This window comes from Podarcis bocagei (genome assembly GCF_964188305.1).
Source record: "Podarcis bocagei genome assembly, chromosome: 4".
NCBI classification, from domain to species: Eukaryota; Metazoa; Chordata; class Lepidosauria; order Squamata; family Lacertidae; genus Podarcis; species Podarcis bocagei.
Window position 1 is genome coordinate 46,838,558 of NC_138128.1, and position 21,803 is coordinate 46,860,360.

At 43.4% G+C, this 21,803-nt stretch overlaps 1 protein-coding gene and 1 long non-coding RNA gene across 4 annotated transcripts in view; one reads left to right on the forward strand and one right to left on the reverse strand.

The window, feature by feature from the left end:
• Window positions 1-1,201: 1,201 nt before the first annotated feature.
• LOC308585554 lies at window positions 1,202-10,332 on the reverse strand. The gene is made up of 3 exons (XR_014007481.1): window positions 9,834-10,332; window positions 1,426-5,981; window positions 1,202-1,281 (listed from the first exon to the last, which is right to left on the reverse strand). It is a non-coding gene; the product is annotated as an uncharacterized lncRNA (long non-coding RNA).
• A 1,197-nt stretch (window positions 10,333-11,529) lies between these two features.
• CNNM2 (cyclin and CBS domain divalent metal cation transport mediator 2) overlaps window positions 11,530-21,803 on the forward strand; it is a 129,349-nt gene continuing 119,075 nt past the window's right edge. The window contains exon 1 of one of the 3 annotated variants that reach the window (XM_081191251.1): window positions 11,530-13,345. In XM_081191251.1, the coding sequence (XP_081047377.1) occupies window positions 11,713-13,345 (1,633 nt within the window). In that variant the 5' untranslated portion in view covers window positions 11,530-11,712. The remainder of the gene's footprint in view (window positions 13,346-21,803) is intronic. The other 2 variants (XM_081191250.1, XM_081191249.1) reach the window with 2 other exon arrangements.

Sequence of the window (21,803 nt, forward strand, 5' to 3'; positions counted from 1 at the left end):
GGAGCTCACCCCGTTGTGGGGATTCGAACCGCCAACCTTCTGATCAGTAAGCCCTAGGCTTTGTGGTTTAACCCACAGCGCCACCCGTATCCCTCAACCTCAAGGGTAGCCACACATATAATGCAGTAATCCAACTGTGAAGTTACCAGTATATGGGCAACTGTGGCCAAGGAGATAAGTTGGACACCTAGAAATGTTACGTTTCTCCAAGTCTGCATCAAATGCCTAGATTTACCTGTGATTTTTCAGTTCTGCATATAACAAGACAGACAGAAAAGACTCCTGGGAGTCTCTAAATGGTAGAAAAATTATGAATGTGAGGCTATAGGACACAGGACTTCTGAGTTCTAGCACTGGATTTTAGGGTGCAGAAAAAGCAATGGTACGACTCTGCCACATTTGCCCTAGGGACCAGCCTCCCCTGTTTAGGGGTTTGGCTAAAAAGAAACTCGAAGAATGCAGTTGTCTAAATAGAACTCTTCAGCCCCCTCCCCTTGCTATTATTCATAAATACTTTTTGAAAACATTCCTGCTGGGATATTTTCTCTAATTAATTTTGGTATCAAAGATGATCTTTAGAGTAAGAATGAAAGTGCTGATGGCTGTGAAAACTGTCTTCATTAAAAAGACATGAAATCTTAACCGCAGCTTTTCAAAACCCCTGTGGAGGCTACTAGAGAGTTTCATCAGTATGACTCCCCTTTCAAGCGCGCATTTGTTAAAAGGCCATTGTTAAATGCCAGGACATTTTGCTTTGCTTTCCTATTCTATTAGCACTTGGCATGTCAGCAAGGGCCAAAAAGTTTAAAAACTTCCTGCATCTTTCCTGGCATCGAAGCTTAGCACTGATTCTATAAACATGGCCTTAGATTTCTTGACAGCTACTGGCTGGTTCACGCATACAGCCTTATCCACAGTCACTGTATTACCATGTAATCATTGCTTGCATGTGTGGATCCAGCACGCCAAGTTGAAGTTTTGCATTATCTGATATAACTTCAAATGTGGTGCATTTCAATTGTCAGCTTGCAGCCATGCATGTGTGACTCAGGCTCTGTTCTCACCATACATTTAAAGACACCCTCCACAAGAATCCTGGGAACTGTAGTTTAACCACAGAGCTACAGTTCTGGAACCCTTAACAAACTACAGTTCTCAGAATTTGTGGAGGGGCAGGTAGAGATGTGCTTTAAATTTGCCTTTTAAATGTGCCTTTAAATTTGTATGCAGCATTGGTCTTTACTTTTGGAAGAATAAACAGGTTAAAGGTTAATATTATACCTTAGAGCAGGCTTCCTCAACCTCGACCCTCCAGATGTTTTTGGCCTACAACTCCCATGATCCCTAGCTAGCAGGACCAGTGGTCAGGGATGATGGGAATTGTAGTCTCAAAACATCTGGAGGGCCGAGGTTGAGGAAGCCTGCCTTAGAGAACCGTGAAGTTGTTTTCTTTAATGTGTTTCACAACTGTTTTCACCACCTAGCTGTTTACATCAACAAGGCTTCATTAGTGTCAGATTTGTTTCTGTGCACATCAAGGAGTGCTAACGGGGCAGGGATATCTTTACACCTTGGCTAGTGACAAAATGGACGCGGGAGGCGCTGTGGGTTAAACCACAGAGCCTAGGACTTGCTGATCAGAAGGTTGCCGGTTCGAATCCCCGCGATGGGGTGAACTCCCATTGCTCGGTCCCTGTTCCTACCAACCTAGCACATTAAAGTGCAAGTAGATAAATAGATACCACTCCGACTGGAAGGTAAATGGCGTTTCCGTGCGCTGCTCTGGTTTGCCAGAAGTGGCTTAGTCATGCTGGCCACATGACCCGGAAGCTGTACGCCGGCTCCCTCGGCCAATAAAGCGAGGTGAGCTCCGCAACTCCAGAGTCGGTCACGACTGGACCTAATGGTTAGGGGTCCCTTTACGTTTACCTTGGAGACAAAATAAGAACAGTTTAAGGACTCATGAAGCTGGTTTGAGGAACAATGCATCAGACAGTAGTATTTTATGACAAAGGGCAGGGTATATATGCATATTTTGGATTGCATAGCGTGAACCAGGATTGAAAACCCAGCACTGGAAATGCCTGGAATGCATGGTAAACACAGCCTAAGCCTGATTCTCTCATATATTGGGCTGACATACATTGATTTGAGACCTGTAAACTCATTGCTACTGTGGAAACGGGCAGCTTAGTTAACTTTTGTGACACCTTTGCTTTGAAGTGAGTTGCATGTTTTTCACAATTGGCCTGAGAGCAGCAAAAGATGGAGAGATTGCAAGAGGGGGAAGGAAGCAACCAAACAGGTTAGCAACAACAGATTACAAACTGCTGGGTAAGAAATCTTGTGGTATCTCCAAACATCTGAACAGGTTCGCAATACTTTGCTCTTTGGCCCCTCAATGAAATCAAAGCAGTTGTTCCTGCTGCTTTGGTAGTAAAGACAACAAGCTGCATTCTAAAAAAAAACACACCTTACATAGCCCTTGAACTCATAACTTGTAGCCTGTGAATGATTTATTCCTAAACTGAGAATTACAAATCGAGTAACAGCATCTAACAATTCCAGAAATCAGTAATGCTGCTTAAATTTATGTGACAGATGTGAATTATATGTTTGCAACAGCAGTTTGATATTATGGATTGGAATTAGCAGGCATCAAATGGGGAATTTACTCACACCAACCTCCCCAGAACCCCAGGGGTGGGGGCTTGCAGAATAGTGTGGATTGTGCATTCTTGGAGGCAGGGAATATCTGACACACATGTTGGTATTTGAGGGGCTAGAGAGGCACTTTATTGGAAGGTCTTTTGCATGGGTACCACATGACTGGATAGAGGATATGAGTACTGTACAAGATGGTTTGGAGAAGCCAGGGACAGATTGCTCCATTATGCCTTGCTGGTGAGCTTTCATGCAGCAAGTGGCTGTTCACTGTTGTTTTGTGGACCTTTAACCTGATCCAGCAAGGGAAATCCTGGCATTCTTATGTTGCTTCACTGATGTTCGAAAAACCCAGATGTGAAGTATGTTTGAACAGCCCGCTCTGGAAGGCTATTCTTCTCCCTTTAAGAATGGTAGATTAATAAAGATGCATTATAACACAAAAAATTGAAAACTGATGTTTAACTATGAATTATGAAGAATGATATTCACTCTGAAACTATGTTTATAGAAAATCCATCCATATTTCAACTAACCCTAGAATTAGGTGTTTTCTTGGCCAGAGCATCTTGGCCATCTTTAAAATTGGTGGCAAACCTGTGGCCCCGCAGATGTTGCTGGACTACAGTTCCCAGAATGCCTGTCCATTTGTCATTCTGGCTAGGGCTGATAGGAATTGGAGTTCAACAACATATGGAAGGCCACTGGCTGCTCTTCCTTACTCCCCACCACCCCTGTTTAAAGCCTTTTCAGATTTAGCACCTAAATCTGTAGCTTCCTCCAATTTGTACATTAATTAAGCCAAATGCTACCTTTAGAAAACAAATGATGGCTTTCATGGCCTCTTACTGGGAGATAAAACAGCAAGTATTATTTATGGTAATTCTTTGCATATTGCTTTTAAGATGCTGTTTTGATCTGGTTAGAACCCTGGGGCTGCCATATGCTAAGAAGTTGCTGTTAAGTGAATTGACCTTATCAATATTAAATGTCCAATTCCCCAGCAAGCAAGAAAAATAAATAAATGTCAAATCAGGAGCAGGGGGCCATATATACAGCAGGAGGCCATTGAGACTGAAGCCTGTCAGGTTAATTTTTAATTGCTTTATTGTAGGGCCTCATAAAAACTCGGATAAGAAAGCAGCAAAGGTGCTCCATATTTTTAGTACTGTTCTGTTCTTAAAAAGCACCAAGCAGTAAACCAGTCTGATTGCATTTTGAAACCAAGGGCTTGTTTGCACAATTGTGTATCAAGAGAGCAGCTTAACCCTCTTCAGTCTTGGAAGGAACTAACAAATGAACGAATGAACAACTGTTGGGATAGCAAAAGATTCTGCAGGGGTTGGACTAGATGGCCCTTGTGGTCCCTTCCAACTCTACAATTCTATGATTCTGAGGAAGGAAGGAATTAAATGGAGTGGAACTAGACGGAATAAGATAAGCCCCGGATAAACTCATACATGACAGATGGATAGAGCTGATGAGCATAGTGAAACTGATTGAGGTGTTTATCACTCAAATCTGATTCATGAGAGCATTGTTTTAAATTGGGTTGATGTTCAAACATTTCCCCTTCCTCATACTGCCTACAGTGGAAAGGAAAGTCTCAGGAGTGATGCCACACCACCTGCTTTAAGTAAAAATCAGGGAGAAACAAACCTCAAGAAATTATCACCACGGTATCTCCCCAGTTACAGCTCCTGCCCCCCCCCCCACTATTCAAGTGTAACCCTCCAATCCCTGTGCTGTCTAATTTTGTGACTACAAATGCTGCAGAAGTGTCCAGTGCCCCCTCCCACATCCAAAAGAAACAAAAACTGAAAGGGAAATTCTCACTGCTCAGAGGAGTGGGGTGTGTACAACTAAGGCATTCAATGCTAGAGGCACTAGGCAAAAGATTATGGGACAGCCAACTGCCCTGATCCTGGTCAAGATAGAAAATCTAAATACAAAAACACCATAAAATCCAACTTTAACATACTGTAACTTACCTGTTACAAATGCCTTGCAAATGCAGGTTACATGACCCACTTAGAGAATGTTTTTATATGGCTGGCAAAGCGAAAGGAGCCGAGAGTGAATCAGGAATGACAAACCAGTGGGCTGCCAGATTTTGCTGGACTTCAGGTCTCATTATCCTTTTCAATTGGCTGTGCTGGCTGGGGCTAATGGAATGTGGACATCTGGAGGTCCACTGGTTAGCCATCCTTGGTGTACATGTTTGTACAACTTATCTTTCCTATACCCACTTATCTAGGAGTAAATCCCACATATCTTGGTGGTACTTCCTTTTGAGTAGACAAATATAGGATTGTCTTGTGATTAGTTTGGTGTTTGCTTTTGGCACCAGAGGGAGCTGCACTGCAATAAAAAGAAGACTGAAGAGGTAAAGTATCCGATCTAAACCACAGGGAAAAACAATATTAAGCTCCATACAAGTACATTTCTGTGGCTAAATGTATGGAGGGGCAGCATATATGGCAATATATATCATAACATATAAGGTTGTAAACTGCCAAAAGATTGGAATGGAAGGTGCTACATAAATGTTTAATATACAAATAAAGAAAATAAAAACAGACTTACTAGGCAGTGCTAAGCCTATTTATCAGTGAAGACAATGGGGCGTTTCTATGTCAACATAGTTGGGCTATAAGTGTATATAGATATGAAATAGGAATGTGCAATGATATAATCTATACCCCACTGAAATAAATGGCACAGTTGCCCCCAACAGGCCTGGTAGATCTTGACTGCAATCTTTGGCCCACCAGATGTCATTGGACTACATCTCCCATCACCCCTAGGCATTTCCATATTGGCTGGGGCTGTCAGGAGTTGGGAGACTGACAACATCTGGAGGGCCACATGTTTTTCACCTCTGTGCTTCTGGAAAGATGCTAGCCTTGAAGATGGTTTGGAAGCTACAACTTTTGCGGAATTCAGTTGTTAAAGTGCTAAATGCTAAGCAGTACAGCTCATTGAAACCATATAATACTGGTTCTTCAGCAGCTGCACCAGTTGCCTGTATTCTACTGAGCCCAGTTCTATGTGTTAATGTTAACTTACAAAGCCTTAAATGACATAGGATCCAAATAGTTTCCTTATACCCCCCCTATCTGGGATAGTCACACTCTCAGCTATGAGATTTGCTTTCAGGTATTTCTTGCTGCCATTCTTATTTGGTTTCCAGCACAGCCGAAGATGTCCCCTAGGCCTTTGAGGAAGTGTGATTTCTTCAAGGCTAGCTGTGATCTGATGAATGTGTTTGCTACATAATATGGTAGTATTTTAGACAAGCTTTAAACTGTCATGTTCTGTGTTATAGTTATAATATGTAGCTCTTTTTGTTTGTAAACTGCCCTGGGATAAAAATCACTCAGTTTAAAAATCAAATGAATATATATATATATATATATATATATTTGCTTTCGTAGATTTTCACGGGTACAGGAATGCAGGTTTTGGTGTCTTCGGGTATCTTCCCGTGTAAGAGTTGGGGTGTCTAGGCGACGTTTCGACGAGGTCTCACTCGTCATCTTCAGGCTGGTGCTTTCGGCTTCTTGTTACTAGAACAGAGCAGGATCTCCGTGTTTGAGTTCCTATAAATACTGTTGAGGGGGTGTGGTGTATAGCCTCCAACGTTCTGGGCAGAGAGGAAGTTCCCAGGTTATTGTGCCTTTTCTTCTTTTGTTCATTAATTACTTGAGGGATATCTTGAGTGATTTCTTGAGTGATATTCTGAGTACCACTTAGGAGGGTCATTAGGTGTGGATTAGTTGCTAAAGCTTTCGTGTCTTGACCTCTTGAGCTGGTGTGTGTTTTTTTCTGAGAAGATGGCTGTACTGCACTTAGTTGTGCTCTGGCTTGGCTTCGTGTATAGGGGCGAGCTGTGGTTTTGTGCCCTGTGCCAGCCAGATCTGTGTAGGGATTGCAGGGGGGTGCAGCATCCGGAGGTGCCACTATGGTTTGGCTACTGGATGGTGTCTGTAATTTATCTGTGGAGAGGGTCTGGGTTTGGGTCTGGTGTGGTTGATTGGAGATGGCGTTCTGTGTGCCTCTGGTTCTGGTGTCGGTTTTTGTGGGGAGGGCTATTTTCCAGATGTCTGGCAGGCGGGACGTATCGTCACGCTTGTTCATGTTGTGGGGGTGTTTCTCTATCTCGATGGCTTCCATGATTATTCTCTTGTGGTGGTGTTCCATGTTAAAGAGCAATTTGGAATCTGAAAAATTAATTTCGTGTCCTGTTTCTTTCATGTGTTGGTAAAGAGAGGAAGTTTTTTCTTCTTTTTTGACGGCATTCTTGTGTTCTGCGATACGTGCATTTATTCGTCTGTTTGTTTGTCCAATGTACGTGGCTGGGCAGACTTTGCAGGGTATTTCATAGACCCCTTGGTTTTCTAACTGGATTTTATCTTTGGGGTTTCTGAGGATATTGCCTATTTTTTGGTTGGTGCAAAAGGCTGTTTTGATATTGTGTTTATGGAGGATTTTGCTAATTTTATCTGTAGTGCCCTTGATATAAGGAAGGAGGGCTATGCCATTGTTTTCTTCTGTGTCTTGGTTTTTGGGGGGTGTTTCTTTTTGGATTAGCTTCGTAACCCTGTTTTGCTGGTATCCGTTGGCGATTAACACATTTGAGAGATTCTGTAACTCAGTTGTCAAGTGGTCTTTGTCAGCCAGGCGTTTGGTTCTGGAGATGAGAGTCTTGGCTACGGAGTTTATTTGTGCAGGGTGGTGGTGTGATTGTGCATGTAAGTAGCGGTTGGTGTGTGTTTTTTTCCGGTAGATAGTGTGTCCTAGGGAGCCATCAGGTTTTTTGTAGATTAGGACGTCAAGGAAGGGAAGTTGGTTGTTGGCTTCTATTTCCATAGTGAATTGTATTTTGGGGTGTAGGCTGTTGAGATGTGTGAGGAAGCTATCTAGTTTTTTCTTCCCGTGTGGCCAAATTACAAAGGTGTCGTCAACATACCTGAGCCAAAGTTTGGGAAATAGCCCTGAGCCAAAGTTTGGAAATTAGCCCTCCCCACAAAAACCGACACCAGAACCAGAGGCACACAGAACGCCATCTCCAATCAACCACACCAGACCCAAACCCAGACCCTCTCCACAGATAAATTACAGACACCATCCAGTAGCCAAACCATAGTGGCACCTCCGGATGCTGCACCCCCCTGCAATCCCTACACAGATCTGGCTGGCACAGGGCACAAAACCACAGCTCGCCCCTATACACGAAGCCAAGCCAGAGCACAACTAAGTGCAGTACAGCCATCTTCTCAGAAAAACTCTTCACAAGCTCAAGAGGTCAAGACACGAAAGCTTTAGCAACTAATCCACACCTAATGACCCTCCTAAGTGGTACTCAGATTATCACTCAAGAAATCACTCAAGATATCCCTCAAGTAATTAATGAACAAAAGAAGAAAAGGCACACTAACCTGGGAACTTCCTCTCTGCCCAGAACGTTGGAGGCTATACACCACACCCCCTCAACAGTATTTATAGGAACTCAAACACTGAGATCCTGCTCTGTTCCAGTAACAAGAAGCCGAAAGCACCAGCCTGAAGATGACGAGTGAGACCTCGTCGAAACGTCGCCTAGACACCCCAACTCTTACACGGGAAGACACCCGAAGACACCAAAACCTGCATTCCTGTACCCGTGAAAATCTACGAAAGCAAATATATATATATATATATAGTCAGAGCTGCCCAAGGTCCCAGCTCACAAAGGACCAACGCCAGTTCGTCGTTATATACAAAAGTCTTTATTGAAGTTCATTTTCACTTTGACAGCCGCAGCGTGCAGCTCTACGTCTGAAACTCTAGACCGCCGAAGCTCCGTCTGAATCTCCTCCCCCCATACACCAGTTTAAGACTCTAGCCTTGCTCCACCTCTTCCTTTGCTCTTTCCTCCTCTGGCTCCGCCTGTCAGCTGGGGTCTCGCCCTTCCTAGACTCTTCTGACGCTGAATCCCCTGAGTCTTCTCCTTGCCTCCGGCGGGCTTTAGGACCTGGTTCCCAATCCGGGCTTTCTGCTGTCCCGCGCGCCTGTACATTTGAACTTGGCGCGCGCGCCCAGCCGGCAACCTTCCTCCTGACCGTTACACTGCTCCTGTCACTGCTTCCCCCTTCGGGGGGGCTAGCTGGACCCGACCTCCTTTCCGTTCCCTCACTCTCCGATGGAGGCGTGGTCAGCCCTGACTCATCTTCTCTCCCTGCTGGAGGAGACGCTGGCCCTGCCCCATGGGACTCTTCCCCCCCACTACGCTCTGGTGGGGAAGCTGGTCCTGATTTCCAGCTGCTGCTTTGGGAGTCCCCGCTGGCCCCTTGTTTCTGGTGTGTCCTCCCCCCCCGGGACCCCCCTTGCCCTGACCATGGGCGCCTCCTTCTGGGAATCTTCTGATTCGCTGGAGAAGCTCATGGAATCTCTCGGGTCACTGCCATACTCCCCTACGCTCCCCTCCGATTCTTCCCCTTCGCTCTCCATCTCCTCTCTCCCCTGTGCCTCTGTTCCTGAGTCCCTGACATATATATATATATATATATATATATATATATATATATATATATATATTCCATGTGCAGTTATGTTTGCTCTGTGTTGGAGTGTTGGCTTCCATGATACCGTAAACTTTGTGCCCTTTGTGTGTGAAAATGTCCCGTTTTAGACTATCCTAGTAAACTAGGTGTCTTTAACTATACATTTCCACTTTCTAGATGTTGTCAGAATAGCTTAAGAGTGTGTGTGTGTGTGTGTGTGTGTGTGTGCATGTGCATGCACACAACTGAGTCATGTTTTGATACAGAAATGTAAAAACATGCAATAATAATCACATCCTAACTTTCAGCTTTCCATTTAGCTGCAAATAACTATTTAGGTACTTCTTGCCTCCATTCCATTCTGAGAGATGTACATATGTCGGACTTACAGTTTTCTAGTAGCCAGTCTTGGGATCATTGTATGTCAATTTTAATTTTATAAATGATCTGGAAGTACTTCAGCCATTTTGGGATAGACATCTAGTCCTCAGATATCTGTATCTATACCTATACACCATTCTATTTTTTTCCAAAGTAATCAGAATGTTTTGAACTATAATTCTAAAGGTCCTTGATCAGAAACTAATTTTACTGAAGAGTGCATTTTATGCTTGATTTGCAAACCGCTGCATTAGCAGCATTGAAGTGACCTTCCGAGGCAGCAGACCTGTGCAGTGTGTATAGAGGTCCTGGGAAGCCCTGATGATGAGACCCCCTCTCAGCCTCCCTGTATAATATGTAGTGTCTATAGATTAGGTTGCAATCTATTTCACAAATGTTGGTCCTCTATTAGGAAAAAGTATTCTACGTAGAGGGAATGAGATTATATAAAAATGTACTTAAAGAACAGTTGTCTCAAAACACTATGCTATTAAAGAGATCACAGAACATGCAAACAAAATTGCTCTTTTCAGTGTAACTCATGAGTGTTTCTCATATAATTTACTCTTGGAACTTGTTGCTCAGGCAAGGAGCAAACAGAAGTAGGGGGTGTGGCAATGGATGACACTCAGCCAAATATCACCATACCTTTTTTAAAAAAACAAACAAAATCCCACATGCCTACAGCTACACAAATGTGCTCCATAGTGTTCCCAGTCAGGTACTATGTGATTTTTATATTGGATTTTCTTCCCATTATTGAATGAAATGTGGATCAGGAAAAAGCTGAATTTAGGGAAAAGTGCAGGATGAGGAGAAAGCTACAAAAACTGAGTCACAAGAAGATGGCTTGCAAGCTAAATCTACCTATTTTTAAGCCAAGGTATCAAACAACAGTATGGATCCCAGAAGGATGCAATTAATCGCTCAAGCAATATATTTATTGCAGTGACTAACAAAACAGAGATATGAAACTCTAAAGCAAAATGTTTAGGGATCTGAAATGTTTTGCTTTTAAGACTAATATCAGTATTACTGTTGTGCATATTGAGCCAGTCACTCTCAGCCCTAGCCTACCTCACAGGGGTCTTGTGGGGGGATTAAATGAGGAGGGGGAGAACCATGATGCAAGCCACCTCGAGCTCCTTGGAGAAAATGGTGGGATATAAATGCAGTGATGATGCATTTATTACATGGACAATTGGGAGAGCAGGGTTTCGCAGACCCATTGTCTCTGCAACCTATGAATGTGAAATTTTTACGAGTTTTAATAGCCCGACAAGAACAACAGCCTTAAAAGAGGAAAAAACCGGCAAAGGCGGTAAATGTGCGCAACAAAAGAAAATGCCGACAGGGGAAACGTGCCTCTGTGACAGCGAGGTCGAGCAGGGCCGACCTGAGGGAAGGAGCGCATCCTTCACGCACGAGTAGTTTCGCGCTTAACATCTCAAGAGGAGCCGGCACAAAGCTCTCGCCTCTATTGGCCACCCTTCCCACCAATTGGCGCTCTCCTCCCTTCCCATTGGCTCGTCGTTCAGCCCGGCTTGAGCTCACATACATACACACAGCAGTCATGCGCTTCTTTAATTTGGGGAAAGGGGGCGGGGCGCACCACGAACGAACCCGCCCCCCTTTCGCGGCCGTAATAAGAGTTACTGGATGAGGACGGAGCGCGCAAGCGGAGTCTCGCTCGCCTTGTTCATTCCCTGCAACACGCGCCTCAGGCCTCCTTCCCTGTCCCGTAAGCCGAGCGAAGCTCTCCTCCTCCCACTGTGGCTCGTGTGCGCAAGGCAAGCGGCCGCCGGCCGGCTCGGTGGCTTTCGCCTCCCCCGCCCCGCTCCCCTATCGCATGCGCGCTCTCCGATTGGACGGTTGTTTTTCCTTCCCCTCCCTACTCCAGCTCGTCGCCCCGCTTGTACTCACCTGATTGGCTGCCGCGCACGCGCGGGCTCCGCGCCCCTCCCCCCGTCCCCCTCAGGGGTTGGAGTAGCTCCTGGCCGAGGCCCGGCAGTCGCTTGGCATCCCTCGAGGGATTCGCAGCTGGCCGTGGCCGTTGAGCGTCGTCGCGATGGAGCTGCCCCGCTTACTGTGGCCGTGGTAGTGCTACTGTGGCCGTGGAAATATGGCCGCGCCGCTGCCCGCGGCTGCCGCCTGGCTCCTGGCCGGGCCAGGGGGAGGCGGCGAGAGGGAGACGCGGGTCGCGCTGCGGTCGCCGCTGCTGCTGCCGCTGCTGCTGGGCATCCTCCTCAGCCGCTGCCTGGGAGAGCAGCCGCCGCGCGCCGCCTCCGCCTCAGCCGCCGCCGCAGCCTCCTTACTGCCCGGCGCCTCCGACGCTGAGGAGACGGTGATCATCGGGCTGAGGCTGGAGGACACGAACGACGTGTCGTTCATGGAGAAGGGCGTGCTGCGAGTGAGCGAGAGGAGCCGGGTCAAGCTGCGGGTCTACGGGCAGAACATCAACAACGAGACTTGGTCCCGCATCGCCTTCACCGAGCATGTCCGGTGGAGGGATGGCGAAGGCAGGCGGCCGCCGGCGGAGCAAGAGGACGGCCCGGCCCCCGTGGGCTCTACCTCCCCGGCCCCGCAACGCTGCGGCATCCGCACCTCGGACATCATCATCCGGCCGCACATCACCCTCAACCGCCGCACGTCGGGGGTCATCGAGATCGATATCAAGCCGTTGCGAAAAACGGAGAAGAGCAAGTGCTATTACCTGTGCACCTCCGTGTCCTCCCCGGCTATCCTGGGGGGGCCAGGGAGCTCGGCCGGGGGCAGCGGTGGGGGAGGGAGCATCATTGGCCCCGATGGGGGCCCGTGGACCGAGACCACCTGGATCTACCATGATGGTGAGGATACCAGGATGATCGTGGGAGAGGAGAAGAAATTCTTGTTGCCCTTCTGGCTTCAGGTGATCTTCATCTCCCTCTTACTGTGCCTCTCTGGCATGTTCAGTGGACTCAACCTGGGACTTATGGCCCTCGACCCTATGGAGTTGCGTATTGTGCAGAACTGTGGGACAGAAAAAGAGAAGAATTACGCTAAGCGTATTGAGCCTGTGCGCCGCCAGGGGAATTACTTGCTCTGCTCCCTGCTGTTGGGCAATGTGTTGGTCAACACCACTCTGACCATCCTGCTTGATGATATTGCTGGTTCTGGACTGGTGGCCGTGGTGGCCTCCACTATCGGTATCGTCATCTTCGGTGAGATTGTGCCGCAAGCTATTTGTTCCCGGCACGGCCTCGCTGTAGGCGCCAACACCATCTTCCTCACCAAGTTTTTCATGATGATGACTTTCCCGGCCTCTTACCCAGTCAGCAAGCTTCTAGACTGTGTCTTAGGGCAGGAGATAGGTACTGTCTACAACCGTGAAAAACTACTTGAAATGTTGAGGGTTACTGACCCCTACAATGACCTAGTTAAGGAGGAGCTGAATATAATTCAAGGGGCGCTGGAACTCCGCACAAAGACAGTGGAGGATGTAATGACTCCACTACGGGACTGCTTCATGATTACTGCTGAGGCTGTGCTTGATTTCAACACTATGTCTGAAATCATGGAAAGTGGTTATACCCGTATTCCTGTATTCGAAGGGGAACGCTCCAACATTGTGGACCTCCTTTTTGTCAAGGACTTGGCCTTTGTGGATCCTGATGACTGCACTCCGCTCAAGACCATAACCCGTTTCTATAACCACCCGCTGCACTTTGTCTTCAATGACACCAAGCTTGACGCCATGCTTGAGGAATTCAAAAAAGGTGGGATGGTGGTGGTTGGTGATGGGAGTGGGGAAGATGAATGCAAAAAGGAGCTTTAAGGGCTGGAATTTTGTTTATTTTTATTTTTTAAAGAAATGAGAACAGATTCTTGGGATGCTGAATATTACTCAAAACAAATTTGATGCTTGCATGGTGCAGTTGTAGAGTAGCAAACAGTTTCTTTCGCCCTCACTTCCCCCCTGGTAGTAGGGTTTCATCTACTGCCCTATTCATTTTTGAGTCTGTACACTTTGTTGAGTATTATTATATTACTAAAGAGGTGATTTAACATTTTTTCAGCAGACAATGTGTATAAGCATATGATATGGAATCCTTGCTCCCTCCACTATGCATCGTTCTTATTTACCTTGTTACATATGATATATTTTATGTGTCCACACTTTGTTTTTTTATATGCACAACTCACCTTTCTGAAAAAGTGTCTCTCATGACACAAAAGTAGTTTTATGGGCCAAAGTCACGTGTTTGTGTAAAAAAGAGCATGTACAAATATGTAAGCACAAGATAATGGATCACAAGATTTGTAGCAGTGTTCTTGGCTTACCATTCATGGTTTGTCTGAGAGAGACGTATGACAAATTCATATTTGTTGTAACACTAGGAGCTATGGCTTAGCTCTGGGTACTGTGGCAGCAGGAGAATCTGGGGAGGAGTGAAGCAGCTGTGATTTTTTTGGTGAGTAGCTGCATGGTTGCACATTCATGCTTATCCATGGTTGGCTTAATATTATGTGCAAACTGAGCCTTTCAATAACTCTAAAACTGAGTTCCGTGTTTAAAGCTAAGCGAAGTATTATTTATAGATCGTTAAGAATTAATTCTGAACTAAAGTTGTCACATGTTGCAAGATTCTTACCTGGAAGACATTTGTGTGGGAATCAATATAAAGGCTGGATGAAGATTATAACATGTGGTCTAGATTGGTGCTTTTCACTCCTTATACACATACTGAGAAGCTGCAATTGGTTGTGTTCTCCCACTTTCACACCCTGAGAATTTGAAGTAAAAATGTGTACAATAAGGTCACATTATGATCAATGTGTAGGTTTTCCATTAGGTCTTGCACAGAAGTGTCTTTTGTATGATAACTCTCCCGTAACGTGAAGTGGTCCTTCAGTGAAGGCTACACTATAAAATATTATTAGTATTTACAGTCACTCTGTGTTTCCTACTACTGGTGCATACATGGTAAGTGCTGACTCTAATCATGAACACTTAATGGGCAGCTTGGACCATATGAGTTCTATGATTTCTGAATTCTGCAATATAGCTCCTTTAGTCTTACGATGATTAGAAAAAACACTTAGCAAACTCTCTTACTCTAATTATCTGTTTCTCAAGTTCAATAAGCAAGGGCACAAAGGCTTATCTTTGATGATTACCCATCAGTTGTGGAACTCTTCACTGCAGGCTTAACCAAGCATGAGCACCGTTTGGAAAAACTGTACGACCCACCTGTTTGAGCTGGTCTTTAGCATCAGATATATTGGGAAGGTATAGCAAAAGATGCACATTGTTCTGTTTCATTTATTCATTCATTTTTTGTTAAGCACCCTGAGTCTTCAAGTTGGAGCAGTCTAGAAATCTAAAGAAACAAATTATTGATTAAAAGTCCACAGATCAAATTTAGTGACCTGTGGCCCAGTGGACCATCTTAAGAGTTGCATTTGCTATACAGCTGGGCAAACAGGTTACTGCTAGTGTTAACCTTTTCTCAAGGTAATTCCTGCACTGTGACTGAACTTTTGCACTCAGTTTCTGATTGGTAGACAGTAAACTTTGCTAGTTAAATTACAGAGCACTATCTTACAAGGCTTGCAGGAGAGGTTAATAATAATAATAAAGGTTTATATGCTTGAAGCAACAGAAAGAGCAGGCAAGTAGTAGGTCCCATGTGTGAAGATTGAGAAATGCTATTGAGTGACAGAGAGAAGATGGAACCACTCAACACCTACTTTGCTTCTGTCTCCATCTAAAAGTAAAGCAGTGCCCAACTTGGTGATAACAGAATAAAGGATGCAAGGGAGGAAGCTGAAGCCCAAGATAAGAAAAGAGGTGGTAAGGGAACACCTGGCTATTTTAAATGAATTCAAATCTCCAGGGTCAGATGAGCTGCACCCAAGGTATGAAAGGAACTTGTGGGTGTAATCTCAGAGCCTCTATAATCTCTTGAGAATTTTTGGAGAACAAGTGAGGTCCCTGCGGACTGGAGTTGTCCCCATCTTCTAAACGGGAGAAAAAAGAAGACCCAGGTAACTACTGACCTGTGAGCAATAGGTCCTAGAACAGATATTGGTCCTAGAACAATAGGTCCTAGAACAGATATTGAAACAGCCTGTGAGCACTTAGAAAAGGATGCTGTGATTACTAAAACCCAGCATGGTTTTCTCAAAAACAAGTCATGCAGACAAATCTTATTTTTTTTATAGAGTTGCAAATTTGTTGGATCAGGAGAATGCTGTGGACATAGCTTATCTTGATTTCAGTAAGGCTTTTGACAAAGTCTCCCATGATAATTTTGAACAGAAACTGGTAAAATGTGGACTGGACAAGATAACTGTTAGGTGATTTTGTAGCTGGTTGACTGACCGAACCCAAAGAGTGCTCCCTAACGGTTCCTTATCATCCTGGAAAAAAGTGACAAGGGGGGTGCTACAGAGTTCTGTCCTGGGCCTGTTGTTGTTTAACATTATAAACCACTTGGGTGAAGGTATTGAGGGGATGCTCATACAATTTGCAGATGACACCAAACTGGGAGGGGTAGGCAATGCCTCTGAAGACAGAATTGGGATTCTAGATAACCTTAACAGATTGGCGAACTGGGCCCAAACTACGAAAATGAAATTCAAAAGGGACAAATGTAAGTTCCTGCACTTAGACAGGAAGAACCAGCTGCACAAATATAATATGGGGGGCTTGCCAGTAGTACATGTGAAAAGGATCTACCACTACCTGAACATGGGTCAACAGCGGCAAAAAAGATGATCAAAGGCACCAAGCCTTATGAGGAACGGTTGAGGGAACTCTGTATCTTTAGCCCGGTAAAGAGGAGACTGAGAGAAGATATGGTAGCCATCTTCAAATATCTAAGGGGCTGCCACATGGATGATGGAGCAAGCTTCTTTTCTCCTCCAGAGGCTAGGACCTGAATCAATGGATTTGAGTTATGAGAAAGGAGATTCTGAAATAACTTTCTGACAGTAAGAGCTATTCAGCAGTAGAACAGACTTCCTAAGCAGGTGGTGGACTCTCCTTCCTTGCAGGTTTTAAAGCAGAGTTTGGATGGCCATCTGTTTTGTATGATGTAGCTGAGATATTTTCATTTCATTTCAGACTAGATGACCCTCAGAGTCCTTTCCAACTCTACAATTCTATGATTCTATCTAATCAGCACACTTAACATTTTGTTCTAAGCTTTAGTTTTTCCATTTAATAATAACGCATGTTTGAGTTGACTATAAGTTCTGAAATATTTTGATTCACACAAATTAATGAGAGACCTTAATGGTTAAATCCGTTTACATGCCTGCTGTATCTTTATGTATTTTAGGTAACCATTTTCTAAAGAAGGTGAAAGTGAAAAGGTAACCTAGGATGTTTTATGGTCACCTGAATTATAACTTCTGGGCAGTACATTTGGGCAGATTGAATGATAAATTATGAATTCTGAAGCTATTTCTTTTTACTATGGCTTTCCCATTTTTATAGCAAAAGCTTCCATTTCTACAATGTCACTAAAAGCAACAAGAACAAGAGGACTATGATGGAAAAACCCAAAATGGAATAATTTAAAATGTAACTAAAGCAAATGCTTGTTTTCCAGCCCTGTTGTAGTAGATGCTTTTAGGCTGCAATCCTATATCAATTTACCTGAGAGTATGGCCAGCAACAATAAAACTAAAGCTAAACAAGGTCTGATATGGTTTCAGACTGGATGGGGGAACCACTTGTTGAGATACCTTCATTGCAGGGGATTGGACTAGGTAACCCTTCAGGTACCTTCCAACTCTACAATTCTATGATTTTATGAACTCAGTAGCTTATTCCCAACTAGCCATGCATAAAATCACAGGGTTATAGGAATGTAAGCCACGTTGAACACTGCATGACTGATTTCTGAGTAAAAATGTATAGGATTGCTTTTAGTGGTAGTGTAGAAGTGAAATACGGCCATACCTTGGAAGTCAAACGGAATCCATTCTGGAAGTCCGTTTGACTTCCAAAACGTTCGGAAACCAAAGTACAGCTTCTGATTGGCTGCAGGAAGCTACTGCAGCCAATCGGAAGCTGCAGAAGCCCTGTTGGACGTTTGGCTTCCAAAAATAGTTCACAAACTGGAACAGTCACGTTGCAGCGTTCAGGAGCCCAAACGTTCAAGAACTAAGCCGTTCGAAAACCAAGGTACCACTGTATGTTGCTATGAAAATGCTGGTACTATATTAAAGGTTTCTTTGTAGTAATCTGCAAGCCTGTCTAAATAATGATTTGTACACATTTGTTTCGATTGGAGATGGGAACCTTCCTTGATCTGATCTGGTGTGTGTGAGAGAGAACTACTCTGAAAAACTGTAGTAAGGGCCTTATTCCATTGTAAAACAAAGCCTGCTTGAATCTGGTAGGTTAGTAGTGTGGTATTGTATGGAGGGAGCCCATGCCAAAATTGTTTAGGATATGATTTAAGTCCTATTGTTTCCACATAACTTCCAGACCTTTTATGGGAACCATAGATGTTCCTGGTTATTGCAACAAAATGTACTTGGACTTGTGTATTAACATACCTCATTTTTGCTATTGTATCTGTATTATAGCAACTGTACTTCTTCATTAGTGATGCCTTATTAGCTTTGAGCTAGTTGGTTGAGCAATAGTTCTCTGACATATAATATCATTGTAAAATAGCAAATTCCCTTTACTATTTTATCCCAACTTGCTAATAAGGTATCATGATTCCCCCCCCCCCAAACAGTAGAAATATGCTGATGTCTATACTTTCCCCCACTTCAAATTATTTGAGGAATACAGAGTGTTGGGCTGGCCCTACAGGGTAGATTTTGGAAATGATGAAAGGGCATATTTTGATTTTGATCAGACTGGAAAGTTTAATCAGACTGCAAGTTTAACATTCAGTGCTTCAAGGATTAATAATAAGAGCCATTTAAAGTACATTAAAAACTGATTGACATTTAGAGTTGCTGAGTATGTGACCCTGACTAGTTTGGAAAGATGAATTACTGTCTTTGTACTTTAAAGCCTGAGGCTGTGGTGTTGCTTTAACTCTAATAATTTGACTGTAACTTAATGTATTTTCATGGTAGCAGCTAAAATGTCACAAAAGCCCTGCATTGCACATCCTGTCCATTTAGTCTATCCACTACCCAGAAGCTCCATGCATTGCCCATTGAAAGCCTTTCTCGCCCTCTCCCTGGCTTTGAACCCTTAACAGAGATAGGAAACATAGAATCATAGAATTGTAGAGTTGGAAGGGTCATCTAGTCCAACTTCAATGCATCTTTCAAAATTTTTCTCTGCTGGGTTTTGTTTCCCCTCTCTAATTCTATGTGATGCTCTGGCAGAGGTGCAGAAAATGATCCTTCAGAAACGATAGAATAAAGACCATTGCCTTGGTTTGAACTTCTTTTTTGTTGTGACTTCTAGAGGAAGAACTGTGGACATGGGTTATTAGGTTATTAGCACCCTGTAACACCATACATAATGCGGCCATAGGACTAAGTTCTGTGTAAATAGCTTAGTTTTATCTCTAGAAAGAAGCTAGGTGTGTTCATTTGCAAAAAGCTGAGCAACTTGGCTTCAGGTTGACAGCATGGAGTGCATAAAAGCTTTGGTTTGGAATGAAACTTGTGGGCAGTTCTTTGCTTGCCTCTCTTCCAATTGACAAGTGTGTTTTTAATGATCCTGTTTGCTTGAGCCTTGGCTAAAACCGCTGGCATTCCTTCTTGTCGTTTTTCTTCACTGGCTGTTCTCAGCATGTATGATCCTAAATCCAAAGCCTTCTATTTCTAGCTTACTGCAAGAATTCAGCTTGAAATGCCTTGTGTTGTGACACTAATATTGTAAAGCTGGCACACTTAGCACAGACCGTTCATTGTACAGCAGCTTTCCCAGTGCCCTTTACAGCCCTACAGTTCAGGAGTTTCTGTGAGTTATCCCTTATCTGCTACAATAGTAGACCTGGAGAAGTTGAGTTTTGCTTCTTCTTCTTTTTAAAATCTTTCTGTTTGCTACTGTATTACACTACAAGCTTGCTGAGTTGGAATTAATAACCTGTTTCACAGAAAATGCGCCTGCATCATTCTGCTTTTGTGATCATTTGAGTGCACTAAAGTTTGCTTTCCTTTGGGCTCTGCTCAGATCTGGTCAGAGCAGTTTCAAGACTTAAATGTTTATAAAGTTGTGTGAAGGCAGAGAATGTTAGTTAGTGTAGATTACTGACATTCCCATGTCTGTGTTTTGTTTAAGGTGTTGGCCTTTGAAGAAATGGTACCTGTTGGTTGCTCAGAAAATGTGCTTTCATTGGATGTAACTATTATTGGATGGGTTCCCTGTTTCTCAGTTTTTTCATGTTGTAGGAGAAGTGAGTTTCTTGATCCTCCTGTGCCTCTGTTAATCTTGGAGTTCAGCTATGGAAACTATTTAAATTCATCTGTTTCTTATTTTGGTGTGTGTTAGTTATTGCAAACTGTGTTCTTGTTTACACATTTAATTTATTCTCTGTCTTTGTGTTGTGTTTTCTGCATGGTGAGGTGCCTTCATCTTAAGCAAACCAAGTTTTCCATTTTGTAATTTATCTGTTTCATGAACAAGAAAGCATACCAATTGTTTCAACAGCCAGTTAGCATTTTGCTTTGTAAATAGAGCCTTGCCCATTAGCATGATCTAAAACCTTTTGTTATGCTGTGTGCTTACCTTTTATACTTCAAAATAACAGAGCAATTCTTCTGGTTCTGGAGAAAGTGGTGTAGTTGCGGGAGCCACCAATTCCAAACCCCTGCTGACTCCTTTGGAATAAAAAAAAAATATTCTTTCTCATTGACCCCAGTGGAAAGAAGCATTAGTATGCCAGTTTCAGGCTGGTGTGTATTTTTTCTCCATTATTGGGGAGCTTTGAAAGAGGGCTTTGGGCCTAACATGCCTTTGGTATGCCTCATTTAACCCTTTACAGTTATTGTGAGGAGCTTCCAGGCTATTGGTTTAATCCAGCCTGACATGGCTTCCAATTTGGCCTGTGAGACCATTTTCTCCCAAACCCATGTCCACTTGTCCCACACTTGATGTCATATGTGCTGCCAAATGTGGAGCTGATAAGAATGGAGTAACAACGGGACAACTGTTGAAGCACCAATGGCAGAAGAAAGCAAGCTGTGAAGATTCTGCAGCTACAAGAGGAGCCCCCTGGGAGTGAACTTCTTACTTTTCCAGCAAAGGGGAAGAACCACAGCATTCTGTTGTCCCTGGGATGCCTTCTAATGGACTGTAGGATTGCTTCCTTAGTGACCAGGGAGAAATTATGAAACAAATTAATTAGTTCAGTTCTCTCTCTAGCTATGCAAATACACTAAATAAGATCACTTACATGAAGACAGACTTAGATGTACATACTGCATTTTGGGCAAAATATTTCAAACATTTCATAAGCAAAGACAGAGTAGCTGTACACAGTAGTATTTCTCTATGACACAGAATATAAATGTCCATACTGTTTGGTTGATATGGTCACTTTTTTAAAAAATGGCTACAAAAATATACTCTATTCTAGTTTATGATTTGTAGCTATTGTGTCTTGGACCTTGAAACCTGCATTTCCCCAAGCTTTAATTTGGTGTATTTTTTTTGGTTTTTTTTTGTTTTTTTATATGATATTTATTGAAAATATTTGAGATTACAGAGAAAAAACAAAGCAGAAAAAGAAAAAAGAAAAAACAAAGAAAAAACAAACCACATCAAACAATACAAATTCAAAAAACAAAAATACACCACAAACAGACAAAAATAAATCCATCATTCTCAAATCCTCAACTCTCATTACCTTCTTTCTTTGATCTCCTCCTCCTCCCTTTTTTTGTATCCTGGTTAATAATTATGCAGCAAATCCTTTCCATATTTCATAGTATTCTGTCATTACATTACCTTAATCTATTTTCATCTTATCTTATAGAAAACCTTAAAAACTTAAAACTTAAATCTTATTTTTACCGACTTCTCACAACCATAATATTCTTACCTAATTCTTTAAACATTTTTGCTAGAGCCAAGTAATTTCGTTCCAACATTTTTCTAACATTCATCAATTTTATAAAACAATCCTGGTAATAAAAAGAGAAATAAAAACAATCCAATCTTCATCCAGCGTCCCTTCCTCCTGGTCCCGGGTTTTGTCAGTCCTTTTTATCCCATTGATCTAGCGCATTAACCTGGTGACC